The 15,838-nt window shown below is 39.8% G+C and overlaps 1 protein-coding gene across 1 annotated transcript in view; it reads left to right on the top strand.

Moving 5' to 3' along the window:
- Positions 1 to 15,838, top strand: part of lrp1ba (low density lipoprotein receptor-related protein 1Ba) — a 327,687-nt gene that overhangs the window by 189,689 nt on the left and 122,160 nt on the right. The window contains exons 39-42 of the mRNA XM_049470884.1: positions 967 to 1,118; positions 3,978 to 4,102; positions 5,409 to 5,780; positions 14,604 to 14,793. Coding sequence (XP_049326841.1) covers positions 967 to 1,118; positions 3,978 to 4,102; positions 5,409 to 5,780; positions 14,604 to 14,793 — 839 coding nt within the window. The remainder of the gene's footprint in view (positions 1 to 966; positions 1,119 to 3,977; positions 4,103 to 5,408; positions 5,781 to 14,603; positions 14,794 to 15,838) is intronic.

Genomic DNA, 15,838 nt, shown 5'->3' with positions numbered 1-15,838 from the left:
TCTGCACCCAGATAGGGACTTGAACCCAAGATTCCAACACTGAGAGGCGAACATGCTAGTCATCAAGCTGCTCTTTTTTTGCAACTAGTAGGCCCAATTCAATTTCACCCCTTGGACCTACCACTTACTCCTATTCCTTGTTTTCTAGTGTAAATCCTCCCCCTAAGAATTGGCGCAACCCTTCAAGCACCCGATACGTCATCAGGATCTCAAAGCTTAAATGCTTCTGCCTCTGCCAGCTGTTGCCACATTTAAGGTGGAACAGAAAAGTTAACTAGCCAGCTACTGAGACAAACTACTATCAATCTTTTTTATGCTTGTCATGAAGACTTTGGCCAAAAAACACTGAAACTACATATTACACTATGATAATATTGTGCTAATCTTCACTTTTAACAAGAAAAATATTTACATTTGTGGGTTTCTTTGGTCGCTTATTTTGCCATCTTACCAGTGATTCTCAAACCCCTCGGTTTGAAGTGTGCCTCTGAAAAATATCTATTTGAAGGGCTAACAAACCCTATTCCTTCCCTTACAAGAATTGGGACACACCTAAGCCCTCGCGGTGTACACGCAAAACAGCGGGGTAGGGGTAAAGGGTAGAGCCAAGGGGTAAAATTGGATTGAACCGTAGTGTTAGTTGATCATCTTAGCCATGCTGGTATTGTAAGTTAATTAGCTTGGGCATGTTGGAAAAACAGCTAGCTAGATAATACCAGTCATGCTGGTCATGCTGATCAAGACTCAGTGAACCATGTTAACCATCAAACATTCATAACCATTTAGCACTGGCCTAGACAATAAGCTAAAATGATCTGAAGTTAGCATTTAGAGCTGGTGCAGCCGGACTGATCTCCGGTCAGTTTCCGGGCTTTAGCGGTCTGTAATGCTCTATATTGTTAACACACTGCTCTGATAAAGGTAACGGCACCCCCTCCTGAAGTTTGCTTTCAAATTGCATTTCAGGAAAACAAATTATACTGGTGCGACGCTCGCATGGACAAGATCGAGCGGATCAGCCTGGAGAGCGGCGCGGAGCGGGAGATTGTGCTGTCAGCCGGCGGAGCCGATATGTTTTCCGTGGCCGTCTTCGGCTCTTACCTCTACTGGTCTGACAGGTAATTTATTTTTTCCATAAATGTTACAGTCTCTTCAAACGGCTGCCGAGGAAAAGTGCTGCCCTCTCTCTGCATCAGGGATTATCCAGCTTTCACACAAGGTCACTTTACCAACACTCCAGCAGCACTCATCTGTGTGTGGATCTCTTATAGCTCAATGTCATCACATGGGTGGCTGATTTCACCTTATGCCGTGCCATATGTCTGCGCTGCTTTAACCCCTTCAGATCGGCCGTCAGAATATGCTTTTAAAAGATCTCCTGGAGCTCTGAGGTCTTTGACTGGAGGCTGTCTGGCCAACTAGCCAGTCATTGTGGACCATGGTTGTGGATTAATATGTTGTATGCTATTGTATATTGCAATAGTAATGCACGGATATGTCCTATATCCTATATTCTAGCTATAGGAATGTTTATACAGATATAAATGGACTAACATACCATATTCCATTGTCTGGAAATGTTTATGTAGGGTGTTTATGGGCTAATTTCCCCTGTTTTAGTTAGATGGAGCATTTGTTGGGGTCATTATGGACTAATATCTACTATTGTAATGTACAGAAGTGTTTATTCAGGTGCTTAATGATAAGAATCTCCTATTCTAGTGTATAAAAGTGCTTATTAGGTTGGTTCTTAATTAGTATGTTATGTTCTAGAGTATTGGCCTGTTTATCAAGGTGTTTATAGAGTAAAATATACGTTTTTATTCTATACAAGTGTTAATTGATGGTGTTTATTAACTAGCATATGTTATTGTCATGTAAAGGAGTGTTTATTGAGGTGTTTATAGACTAGTATTCTCCTCTTTTAGGAGTGTTTCTTGCTGGTGTTCATGGACAAATATATCATATATATATAGACAAACATAGACAAATATATCATCTAGAGTTTAGGATTGTTTATTGGTGGTGTTTTTGGACTAGTATCTGTTATTCTAGTGTAAATGAGTGTTTATTAAGGACATATATGAGTAAAACCTCCTATTCTAGTGTAAATGGGTGTGTATTGATAATGTTTATGATCTAATATCTCCTGTTTTAGTGTGTATGAGTGTTTATTAAGAGCATATAGACTAATCTCCTATTCCGGTGTACATGAGTCTTTACTTAGGTGTTTATGGACTAGTATCTTCCTCTCTAGAGTTTAGGAGTGTTTATTTGTGACATTTATGGACTAATATCTCCTATTCTAGTGTATAGGAGTGTTTATTGATGGTGTTTATGTACTAATACCTCCTATTCTAGTGTATAGGAGTGTTTATTGATGGTGTTTATGGACCAATATATTCTATTCTAGTGTAGAGACGTGTTTATTGATGGTGTTTATGAACTAATATCTCCTATTCTAGTGTATAGGAATGTTTATTGAGGTGTTTATGGACTAATATCTCCTATTCTAGTGTATGGAAGTGTTTATTAATGGTGTCTAGAACTTAGTACTTTAAAGGAGGGGTGTTTGTGGACTTATATATCCTATTCTAGTGTATAAGAGTGTTTATTGAGGGTGTTTACAGACTGATATCTCCTATTCTAGTGTACAGGAGTGTTTTTTGGTGGCGTCTGTGGACCACTAGCTCATATTCTAGTGTATAGGAGTCTTTTTTTTTTAGGGTGTTTATGGACTAATGTCTCTTATCCGCATGTACAGGAATGTGAGCTGAGCTATTGGTAGTATGCCCCAGGTGTGAGATAACCTGGAACCTGGAGTGGTTGTCCCTGTTTATATTAGACAATTGAATTTTAATGCTTCTTTTGATATCATTAAAGCTAACTTCACCTATATCTTTCCAGGTTTAGCGCTTTCTCTGTTTTATATGTGTGTTGAAGTCTTCAAAAGGTAGCCCTAGCGTTTAATTGGTTAAGAGCTGAGGCTAAATATTCTCTTGGGAGTCTCCTCTGGATCTAAGAGAGGGCTCTTTCTCTCTCTCTCTCTCTCTCTCTCTCTCTCTCTCTCTTTATTCCCCCTATATACTGTATCTACATGTCCCAGTTACACCCATGTGCAATATGCACTGTGCTAGTCTTACATGTTCTATAACAACCAGCACTCAAAGGGTTTGTTACAATAGATTCTTGTACTGTTATAGAAGATTGTATATCATTATGGTATACAGGGATTGGACAATAAAACTGAAACACCTGTCATTTTAGTGTGGGAGGTTTCATGGCTAAATTGGAGCAGCCTGGTGGCCAATCTTCATTACACCAGTAAGAGCAGAGTGTGGAAGTTCAATTAGCAGGGTAAGAGCACAGTTTTGCTCAAAATATTGCAATGCACACAACATTATGGGTGACATACCAGAGTTCAAAAGAGGACAAATTGTTGGTGCACGTCTTGCTGACGCATCTGTGACCAAGACAGCACGTCTTTGTGATGTATCAAGAGCCACGGTATCCAGGGTAATGTCAGCATACCACCAAGAAGAACCAACCACATCCAACAGGATTAACTGTGGACGCTGTAAGAGAAAGCTGTCTGAAAGGGATGTTCGGGTGCTAACCCAGATTGTATTAAAAAAAACATAAAACCACAGCTGAACAAATCACGACAGAATTCAATGTGCACCTCAACTCTCCTGTTTCCACCAGAACTGTCCGTCGGGACAATAAATTATTGTGGTCTAAAAACAGGTGTTTCAGTTTCATTGTCCAACCCCCGTATTTATATGCAGCTTGTTCTGGTAAGATAGGTATAGGTAAATTTATAGTAAATTTAATAGCAGCAGTTTTTTTTTTTCTGTTGAGTGTGTTGTAGAAACACTTATCTACTTGTGTGGTTCATCACTGGCCACTTTTTATTAGAAACATTTATGTTAGAGTGTAATCAGGTTATTAATAAAACTGTGTGTTGTGTTCTGCAGGAACTACGCTAACGGCTCCATTCGCCGCAGCTCCAAGAACGACGCCTCGAACGCCGTCGCGGTCAGGAGCGGCCTGGGACTGAACCTGCGAGACGTTAAAGTGTTTAACCGAGACCGGGAGAAAGGTTGAGGTTTCACCTAATGCCTTCATTTCCTTTATTTCTGCCTCCGAGCCATTTCCTCCCACTGATAGATGACCCCCATACAGGAGTCCACGCCAACACTCATTTATCAAACGCCATCAAACTATACGAAACCGGCGATAAAAATATGATACGTCACGCTCCGGCGAGATTTATCAAGCGCTGTGCAAATTGTCGAGTGGCTGGGGAACGCGCCGTGATTAATGATCACCCTCACACACAATTCTTACAGTTTAAGGTATATAATAAAAAATAAAAAAAACGCTTCTCTTGTGATTTGTGGCCTGTACTTAATCTTCTCATTCAGGCTCCCTGCATTTAAACACGACACCAGGAAAACAACAACAACACACTCAACAGAAAAACTGCTGCTGTGAAATTACACACTGACACTACCTCACTGTGATGATGATTAACTAAAAAATACACATTAAAACTGACACACAGTCCTGCTAAACCAAACCTACTCTCACAGAGCTTTATCACTGGCCACTATATTAGAAACACCTATAGCTATCTACTCTTACAGTGCTTTATCACTGGCCACTTTATTAGAAACACCTATAGCGATCTACTCTTCCAGAGCTTCATCACTGGCCACTTTATTAGAAACACCTATAGCTATCTACTCGTCCAGAGCTTCATCTCTGGCCACTTTATTAGAAACACCTATAGCGATCTACTCTTCCAGAGCTTCATCACTGGCCACTTTATTAGAAACACCTATAGCTATCTACTCTTCCAGAGCTTCATCTCTGGCCACTTTATTAGAAACACCTATAGCGATCTACTCTTCCAGAGCTTCATCACTGGCCACTTTATTAGAAACACCTATAGCTATCTACTCGTCCAGAGCTTCATCACTGGCCACTTTATTAGAAACACCTATAGCGATCTACTCTTCCAGAGCTTCATCACTGGCCACTTTATTAGAAACACCTATACCTACTTACTCTTGTGTTTCATTACTGGCCACTTTATTAGAAACACCTATACCTACCTACTGTTGCGCTTCATTACTGGCCACTTTATTAGAAACACCTATACCTACCTACTATTGTGCTTTCTTTTCTGGCCACTTTATTAGAAACACCTACACTACCTACCTATCTTGTGCTTCATCACTGGCCAATTTATTAGAAACCCCTCTACCTACCTACTCTTGTGCTATATCACTGGCCACTTTATAAGAAACACCTACACCTACCTACTCTTGTGCTTCATCACTGGCCACTTTATTAGAAACACCTATAGCTACCTACTCTCTCTCTCTCTCTCTCTCTCTCAGGCACTAATCTGTGTGGGCGGGGTAATGGAGGATGTGAGCAGTTGTGTTTTTATATGGGAGAAAACAGGAAGTCCTGCTCGTGTTCCCACGGTTACCTGGCTCAGGATGGCCTCCGCTGCCGCCCGTATGAAGGCTACCTGCTCTACTCAGAGCGGACCACCCTGAGGACCGCCCACCTGTCAGACCAAACAACCCGGAATTATCCTATCAGGCCCTATGAGAACCCCGCCTACTTTAAAAACATCATCGCTCTAGCCTTCGACTACCGGCAGAAAACTGACGGCTCCAACCGCATCTTCTACAGCGACGTTCACTACGCCAGCATCCAGATGATTAATGACGACTGGACCGGACACCAGGTCCTGGCTAAAGGTAATCTGCTATGATCCAATACGTAATACTGATGTAAACATGTTTGAATGATGGACTCCAATATTTACTCTGTAAGAAAATGAACACAAGGTGTGTCCTGCTTGTGTAGTAATTGCTTATAATCGCTAGAATAGTTTTTTTGAGGATGAAGTATTTAGTGTAGAATAAAGTATAAAAGTTGAGTATACTAAAATATATATAGTACATACTCAGAACCAGACCATTTTTCCTTGTGATTAGAATGGACATTATTTTCCCACAATGCAGAAGTGAAAGGGCGGAGCTAATATTGTCTGAAACAGTACTAACCCTTTAAACCTCAGGCTGTTTTGGTGTGTTTTTTCTTCGTTTTGTCAGTTCCTCTTTCAGGTCTTATAACACAGTAATTATATCAGACAGATACATGCCCTGATCTCGTTTACTCCAGAAGCCATTCGGCTGCTCAAAAATGTAATCATTTAAAATGTAAAAGGAAGCAGAATTGTTATATTTTCCTGGAACTGATCATGTTTTGGTCAAAATTTTACCAAGCGCCTGTTTTTTTTTACTTATTTTTGAATGTATAGACTTGAAATATATTCACACCTAAGATATCTTTGTAACAATTGTTAGACTAGAGTGTTTATGAGTTTAAATCATAAGAATATTGATGATAGTTCATTACATGAATTATTACTTTGACAAAATACATGGAGAAACAGCATCAGGCGGATTTATTTTTCTTGATAATCACACCTCTAGGATACATGTAGATTACTAAAAACCTGACACTCAGAGCAGCCGATGCCTTTCAGTATTTTAATCAGGACACACAAAGAAAACTATATACAAAAATATAAACTTTTTAGTCTAAATAAATAAAAAATGTTTCTTTATGTGCAAAATAACTACTTAGTAAAAATGTGCGAGTAAAATAAAAACGATATAAAGTAGTGCGCACACCATACCTCGCTTTAGTTTGAGTAGGTAGTTTCACAGGTAGTTTTTCTGTGGACACTTTTGAGTAATTATTTACTGATATTATTTGGTTTGAAACATCATATAAATATGTTTGAAGCACTAAAGGTAAATAATATTGGTTGGGGAAGGAGATCTCACTTTTTTAGGTGTTTTTCACAATGGGTTTTTTGTAGATGCTTTACCGCACTGGGATGTCTAGAATCTCTATTTTTAGAAAGAGTAAGTTCCGACCTTTCTAACCATATATAGATTATGTTTATGTGTGAAAGGATTCCTGAGTATTTAAGCTGAGAACACAAGGTGCGATTTTGGACAGAAAATCCGTTCGTAGGGTTCTAAGGGTTAAAATTGTAAATAAAGAAAATAGCGAACAACAATGCAATAACAGCTGGAGACCTTGCAGTAACACATGTTAACATTGCACCACTTTACTTTTTCATATAACCTATTATCAGCAAACGTACAGACTTGAATTCAGTTTCCTAATGCAAAGACACAAACAAACCGTGTCCGAAATAAAACTCACTAAAACAGACAGACCATGCCAAATTAAGTCACATATACAAATGAACAAATACACTTTATTCAAATAAAAGTGACTAATACAAACAGAAACAAAAGAAGTAAGTCACAAAGTAAGTTGCAGATGTAGGGACTTGTGCTAATGCTGCTTCAGCAGTGCTAGCCAGGGTTAGCAGCAGACTGCAGGCTGACGATACTCACCACTGAACGGCAAAAGAGATTGTGCTTAGCGTGGTTAGCGGCTAATGCTAATACTGCTAGAGTCTCGGTACTGGACAACTAAACTGAAACTCCTGTATAATGCTGCACTTCAGCGGAGTGACTTTACTGCTTATTACAACCTGACTGGTACAGTTCATAAGTCATACATAAGGCACATGATTACATGGCGCACTGCCAATTCTTTTTTTTTTTTTTTAAAGGCCTTGTATTGCTAAAAATACGGTAAACAAACAAATAAGTAAGTAATAAAAAGACAGTGTCTTCTTGAGGTAGAGTCACCCGGAATAGTTTTCTCAGCATCTTGAAGGAAGGAGTTTCTGGAGGTGCTGAACAATAGTTCCTGCTTTTCCTTCACACTGTAAAGCTCCAGCTCATCCCAGCTCATTTTATTTTTCTGTTTACTATTTAATTCCATATGTGTCACTTACCTGCTTTCATATCTTTAAAAATAATCTGCAAGAAAATAAATTAAATGAATAAAAACCTTAAATAAGAAGCTGTGTTCAAACTTTTGATTGGTACTGTATAATACAGTCATTTCAAAGTGAAAACTAAAATGACTGTCTCGTGCTTTTCTTTTTTTATTCTTTTGCTCCTATTTGCACATCCTAGATTTTAAATTTTGAAACTTAAAAGATACCAGAGCTTTACTTATCGTATATATTAGCAAGAAAGCTAATTAAAGCAGATCTTTTTTGTCTCTATTGCCTTTATTGTTTGTCAGCAATTCATTAATCGACCTCAGTCTAAATTCATGAGCTGATAGCTACAAATTATTATTTTGTAATATTTTATAATTGAGTGATTCATAAAAATAAATAAATAAATAAAAAATGGACATATTATCCTGTAGACTATTATAAATATATGTACTGTATATACAGCTATGAAAAAAAAGAGGCCAATTCAGTTTCTAAATCAGTTTCTCTGATAGATTTTGCTATTTATAGGTTTATGTTTGAGTAAAATGAACATTGTTTTTTTATTTTATAAACTACGGACAACATTTCTCACAAATTCCAAATAAAAATATTATAATTTAGAGGACCTCAAATAATGCAAAGAAAATAAGTTCATATTCATAAAGTTTTTAGAAAAAGAGTTCAGCAATCAATATTTGGTGGAATAACCCTGGTTTTTAATCACAGTTTTTATGCATATTGACATGTTCTCCTCCACCAGTCTTACACACTGCTTTTGGATAACTTTATGTCAGCTTGGTTTGGTGATTTGTGATCATCCATCTTCCTCTTGATTATATTCCAGAGGTTTTCAATTTGGTGAAATAAAAGAAACTCATCATTTAAATCACATAAAGTGGTCTCTTATTTTTTTCCAGTAAACATAATTTTAGAGCATTTAGAGCTATTAATAATTTCATCTTCAACTTTGTAATTTGTACATTTTGCCTGGTTGCATAAATAAATCATTCAGTGTGGAATTGTTTTTGTATCATTCAGTGATGTGTTTTAAACTGAGGTTGAGGTTTGTGAGGGGGACCTGCAGCTGGACTGGATGTGAAGGTTGTGTGTGTGGGAGAATGAGTGCAGTGATTTCTCCTCGCCGCTCCTTGCCGGAGTGATCAGGTGATTCGTCTGGGTGTGGTGATGTATCACGCCATAACCCTGTCAGGATTACAGCGCTGCGCTCTTAATCAATAGGCGATTAACCCGGGAAGCGGCGGGCTGCCAGCTGCGGCGAGACCCTGATGGATGGGCTGAGGGACGCCAGAGTATCAGTCAAATGAAAGCCTTACACACACACACACACACACACACACACACACACACAAAGCCCTGAGGTTCACTCAGTCAGCCGACTTATTTACACACTTTATGAGTGTGTGTTGATGTTAGAGTGAGTTGATGAAAAGCTGCTCTTTATTTTGAGGTGTTTTGTCTTCATCATTAAAAACGAGGTTTGAAACCAGTGGCCTCTGAGTGACCCAGCAGACTGAGGCCATCAGCAGCCGGAGTCTGAGAGAGCACAGTAAATCAGTGAGTTAAAACTGCTGTAGACTGAATGAATGGGTGAGTCTAAACTGCTGTAGGCTGAATGAATGGGTGAGTCTAAACTGCTGTAGACTGAAAGAATGTGTGAGTCTAAACTGTTGTAGTCTTAATGAATGGGTGAGTCTAAACTGCTGTAGGCTGAATGAATGGGTGAGTCTAAACTGCTGTAGGCTGAATGAATGGGTGAATCTAAACTGCTGTAGGCTGAATGAATGGGTGAGTCTAAACTGCTGTAGATTGAATGAATGGGTGAGTCTAAACTGCTGTAGACTGAATGAAGGGGTGAGTCTAATCTGGTGTAGACTGAATGAATGGGGGAGTCTAAACTGTTGTAGACTGAATGAATGGGTGAGTCTAAACTGCTGTAGGCTGAATGAATGGGTGGATGGGTGGAACTAGAATAGAGTTAAAGGAGAAGTACGCTTTGTGAGTTTTGCTAATTTGTTTTTTTGCTGTTGTTTCCACATCCAGTGGTCAGTCAGTCAGTCAGTCTGTGAATGCCCCCACACTGATGCTCAGTAATAGGTCCGTCAGGTTGTGCTGTGTGCGAGGGCGAGAGCAGGCAGGAAGCTTTTGTTCCGTACCTGCTCGACGATTCTCCCCAATTTCTGAGGTTAGTTTTGACAAGTTTTCTCTGTTCAGTCAGGCAGAACTCGGTCGAGCCTTAATCTCCCTCTCACTTCTGCTTCCTGCTGCTGTCAGGACTGACACCCTGAAACGAAAACCGCTGTCCAGCTCCTCCTGCAAGACGAGCCGAGCCAAGCTCCCTCTCTCTATTCCCACTAAAGGGCTTTGAATCCCACTTAGAACGTCTGAGTGAAACAAAAACATGCCATAATTCATTTTCTTCTTGACTATTTTCTGACTTCTCTTTCTCTCTTACAATTCCAATTGTGGGCCCTATGTTACATCCTGCGCAAGGCACACTGCAATGCTCATTGCTATCTTAAACCTCGTCAACAGTCACATTTCACATCTTGATTTTGTGCATGTGGTGGTCTGGAAGTGAAGTGTGTTCAGGGAAATCTGTGGTGTGTTGCTTTCTTGGCGGCGGAAAACACAGGTGCGCCGCTGACTGATTAAAACCCTGACAATTGTCGACCGTCAGATGTTTATTGCTGTCTTGGCAACGCAGGTGCGCCATGCACCACACCTGGTTTCAGTGGTTATTTTATTTTCTCCACAAAACATGTTAGTCTTACTCATTCATCTGTGCTCCAGGACCAGAGTTTCAGCTAGTGGTTGAACAAGGAACTGCAGCTTCTTAAGACTGAACAGCTCAATAGTGAGCCCTAACCTTAACTCCTAAATTTGATGTAATAGTCTCTTGGGATTGGTTAAATTAGAAAAATATCAGCCAATACCAAGCCAGACCTTTCATCTCAAGGCACTATTTCATCTCATCCTAAATTCCCCAACTCATCCCAAAAGTATTGGCTGGAGGAGCATCATTCTAGCCAATACAGTTTCATGCTTCTCTGCTCCAGAGTGTCTTATTTTATTGGCACTACATCTCCTGAAGTCTGAATCCCGGGGTTGATCTTCACTGCGGTATCTGTCTATACATGTGGATTGAGCTTTGATTCAGAGCTGAATGTTTGAGTTATTGACGATGTGTCAAGTGCTGTTGTTCTGTTGTGTTCTGATCCGCCTCTGCAGCCGAGAAGAGCAGATACAACGTCAGCACTACAATCAACAGACGAAAGTCAACAAGAAAATAGAGATGAACATGATGTTCCAGCTGGAGCTTCAGTCTCTGAGGTGTAAATCTCTAAACTCGCTAGCCTAAAAGCTAATGTTCAGTCTAATTAGCTTTTTTTTAGAAACACACTTGTTTTGGTATTTTTAAATGGTTATTTATAAAATGTATGATCTAGAGTCAACAATCTGTACTGTGACTCAGATTTGACTTCTAAAATTCCTACAAACTTGTGGTCATTACAAATTCTGAATATAATTATTAATTGAGATTTAATTTCTATAATGTCTTGGTCTTGAAAAGTCTTGACTTTACTGCCAAGTTTTGGTCTGGACTGAGTCTTGGTCTTGACTCAGATTAGACTTTAACACAATTTTGCATTTGATAAATTCTTAGTATTAATTAAGACTCAACTTCTACAAAGTCTAAGGTCTTAGTCTAAAGTATTAGTCTCGGTCTTGGTCATGAAAAGCTCTTGAATTTAGTTGTGATTTGAGTTTACTGCAAAATGTTGGTTTTATCAAAATCTCGGGCTTCACTCGAATCCGACAAAGTCTTTGTTTAGACATAAATAATACAAAGACTCAATGTTGCTATTTGTTTTTTTTTTTGTGCGCTTCGAGCCGTGAAAGGTATTTTTTTGCGCCTGGTCTAAATTAAGACTTTCTACTGCATCTTGCTCTTGACAAAGTGTTAGCTTTGAGAATTAACAACTACAATGTCTTGCTATTGATTCAGTCTTGTCTTTTACAAAGTTATTAATACATTTTTAGTCTTAACCAATATATTCCTAGGGCTCTATTTTAGTGATCTATAGCGTACTAAACAGAGAAAACTGCCCTGCATGTTCACACTGTGAAGCAGCTCATATAAAGGAAGAGTAATGTCATTTGATTTATTATTCTGTTTATTATTTATGTAAAATATGGGTTTGCAACACTAACTAACATTAGTTTCAGTTACCAATGTGGTATTTTAGAGTGCAGGGCAAGACTTTATTAATTAATTAACTTAACTAATTAATGAATAATATGTTTTTTATTTTATATGTGACCTGGCTATGAGATAACATGGTGATAACATATAGCTTCATTGATCTGTGTATTTCACATTTTTGAAGTCTTGAATAATTGACGGGCAGTGCAAGACATGAGAGTGCGGTGACAATGTGTTTGATGCTTTTCAAATATAAAAAAATGTAAAAGCAAATTTCAGATCTATATTATATAGATCTATATATACTATACTATACTATATTAAGCTACAGTTACTAAGTCTATGTACTGAACATAAATATAAATCTTTATGTCACAATAAATATAACTAATCACTTATAGTTATTGTGCAGATTTTTAAGTATATTTTATTTTTATAGTTGATTGCTGAAGGCTCTGGGTGAGGTGTTTTTTGCTGTGGTAAAGAAGTGACGGTGTTTAGTATTGGGCTTGGGGTGCGCAATGTGATCCGGACATGTTTGAGCAACTGACTGTTGACTGTAGTCCTGGTTTAACTCGGTCAGAGGTGTACCTGTGTTTCCCACTGCCAAGATAGCAACACGCCAAAAATGTACCTGAACACACGTCACGTTCAGACCACCACGCTCATCAGCATTAATATATTCCAAAAGTCCAATGCTATTTTAAGGACGCGTGCACAAGGCGTAAAAATAGACTGTTGACGGGGTGTAACATAGCAACGCACATCGCCACGTGCCTTGTGAAGGGTGTATAATAGGGCCCCTAGTCTTGACATGGCATTAAAGTAAAGTTTTGGACTCAGTTCTTCTTCTGGGTGAGAGTGATGTGCCTGTGGGGGGCTGCAGTAGTGAATCTGTTTATTTGATTGTATTTGATTGTGCTGTATTTGATCAGGTCATCTGTAGGGTGTTAAATGGCTGAGCTGGTTTAATGATGTAATGAGGGGGGGGGGGGGGGGGGGTATAGCTTCCAGTGCTGGAAATAACTGCACTGCTTCTGCTTCTGAAAGCAGTTCCATCATCAGACCTTTTCTCTCGCTGGCTGGGTGTGTGTGTGTGTGTGTGTGTGTGTGTGTTGGTGTTGGTGGTGGGCCGGGGGGGGGGGGGGGGTTAGGTCTGGTGCGTGCAGCATCACGTTGTTCATTTCAGCTCACAGCTGGATGCCATGCCTCCTGCCCGGCCTCGTTACGCTCAATCCCATCATCCCTCACCACCCCTCTGTTCCCCTCTCCACCAGTTTCATCAGCTCTCACACCAGGAGCTGCAGCTGGATCTCCAAATACACACACACGCACACACACACACACACACACACACACTCACACAGAACACATGTTTACTATACGCTGTCATGCGGCTTCAGTCTTCAGCTGCTTGGGTTTTATATTATATTCCAGAGTGACATCACACTGCCTCAAATATAACCCAGCCTCAAACTTCAGCCACTGAAGGAGTTTCTGCTGAACTTTCACTTTAATGATGTTTTTCTGGGATGTGGATTGAGCTGGATGGTAATCCGATCAGATAATCAGGTGGATGATGAGCTCGGCCTCACTGCCTCAGACTACAGCTCTGAAAAAGTTTCAGTTTCTGATTGAGTTTCTCTGATTTTGCTATTTATAGGTATATGTTTGAGTAAAATGAACATTATTGTTTTATTTTATAAACTACAGACAACATTTTCCCAAATTCCTTATCTGCAGAAAATGAGAAATGGCTGACATAACAAAAATAAATAAATAAATAAATGCAGAGCTTTCAGATTTCAAATAATGCAAAGACCACAAGTTCATATTCATAAGGTTTTAAGAGTTCAGAAATCAATATTTGGTGGAATAACCCTGCTTTTTAATCACAGTTTTCATGCATCTTGGCATTATGTTCTCCTCCACCAGTCTTACACACTGCTTTTGCATAACTTTATGCCTTTACTCCTGGTGCAAAAATTCAAGCAGTTCAGTTTGGTTTGATGGCTTGTGGTCATCCATCTTCCTCTTGATTGTATTCCAGCGGTTTCCAACTTGGTAGTGGTCTCTTATTTTTTTTTCCACAGCTGTGTATCTGTCTTAGGCAATGAGGCAGGTCTGTCATCAGAGGGGTGGAGTTTCATCAAATAAATTCAGCAAAGGTTTCGATCATTATGACCTTTATGATCAACACTTCACTAGATATCCATAGTCCTACAGTACCAGTTGAATGAGCAATTTAATATTAATAAATTAATGTGAATGATAGAAATACTTTGTGTCCAAACCAATTAATTATATTTAAAGACACCTTTTTTGTTTGGGTTTATGAATGCGTATCTATACAATACAATATATATTTAATGACTACAAATGTATCACATATTAATTTGTTGATTTAAAAAATGTATAAGTAATAACTAATAGTACTACTAATACCACTAATTATAATGTTAATGTGTGCAGGTGTCGGCTCTGTGGAGGGTTTGGCGTACCACCGCGGCTGGGATGCGCTCTACTGGACGAGCTCCACCACGGCCTCCATCATCCGGCACAGCGTGGACCAGAGCCGACCGGGAGCGTTCCACCAGGACACGGTTCTCCGCATGGCAGAGGATGACCACCCACATGTCCTGGCCCTGGACGAGTGCCAAAAGTGAGGATCTAATGCTTTACTGATTCACTGTCACTGAAGAGATTATACAGTAACCACTATGAACCACTAGAGATTGTGACGTCTGAAGGAGAAGCTGTATGTTAGTGTATGAGTTAGGGTGTGTGAGTTATGGTGTGTGAGTTATGGCATGTGGATTATGGCATATGGGTTATGGAGTGTAAATTATGGCGTGTGCATTATGGCGTACTTTGTTATGGCGTATGGGTCATAGCCTATGGGTTTCAGTTATGGTGTATGGGTTTGAGTTATGGCACATGAGTTATGGTGTATGGGTCATGGCGTACGGGTCATGGCGTATGGGTTTGAGTTATGGCACATGAGGTATGGTGTATGGGTCATGGCGTACGGGTCATGGCGTATGGGTTTGAGTTATGGCACATGAGTTATGGCGTACGGGTCATGGTGTATGGGTTTGAGTTATGGCACGAGTCATGATGTACAGGTCATGGTGTATGGGTTTGAGTTATGGCCGAGTTATGGTGTACGTGTTATGGTGTATTGGTTTGAGTTATGGCACAAGTTATAGTGTATGGGTTATGGTGTACGGGTCATGGCGTATGGGTCATGGTGTATGGGTCATGGTTTATGAGTTAGAGTTATGGATTTGAGTTAAGGCAGCAGTTTTGGTGTACTGGTCATGGCGTACGGGTCATGGTGTACTGGTCATGGCGTACGGGTCATGGTGTACTGGTCATGGCGTACGGGTCATGGTGTATGGGTTATGGCGTATGGGTTATGGTGTATGGGTCATGGTGTATGGGTTAGAGTTATGGGTTTGAGTTATGGCAGGAGTTTTGGTGTACTGGTCATGGCGTACGGGTCATGGTGAACGGGTTATGCCGTACAGGTTATGGTGTATGGGTCATGGCGTACGGGTCTAATGTACAGGTTATGGTGTACAAGTCATGGCGTACGGGTTTTGGTGTACAGGCTATGGTGTATGGGTTATGGTTTAAAGGTTTTGGTGTACAGGCTATGGTGTATGGGTAATGGTTTATGGGTTTTGTTTTGTCATCCTCTAGAT

Source organism: Astyanax mexicanus, chromosome 23 (assembly GCF_023375975.1).
Source record: "Astyanax mexicanus isolate ESR-SI-001 chromosome 23, AstMex3_surface, whole genome shotgun sequence".
NCBI classification, from domain to species: Eukaryota; Metazoa; Chordata; class Actinopteri; order Characiformes; family Acestrorhamphidae; genus Astyanax; species Astyanax mexicanus.
This window is presented reverse-complemented; position numbering and strand designations above follow the sequence as displayed.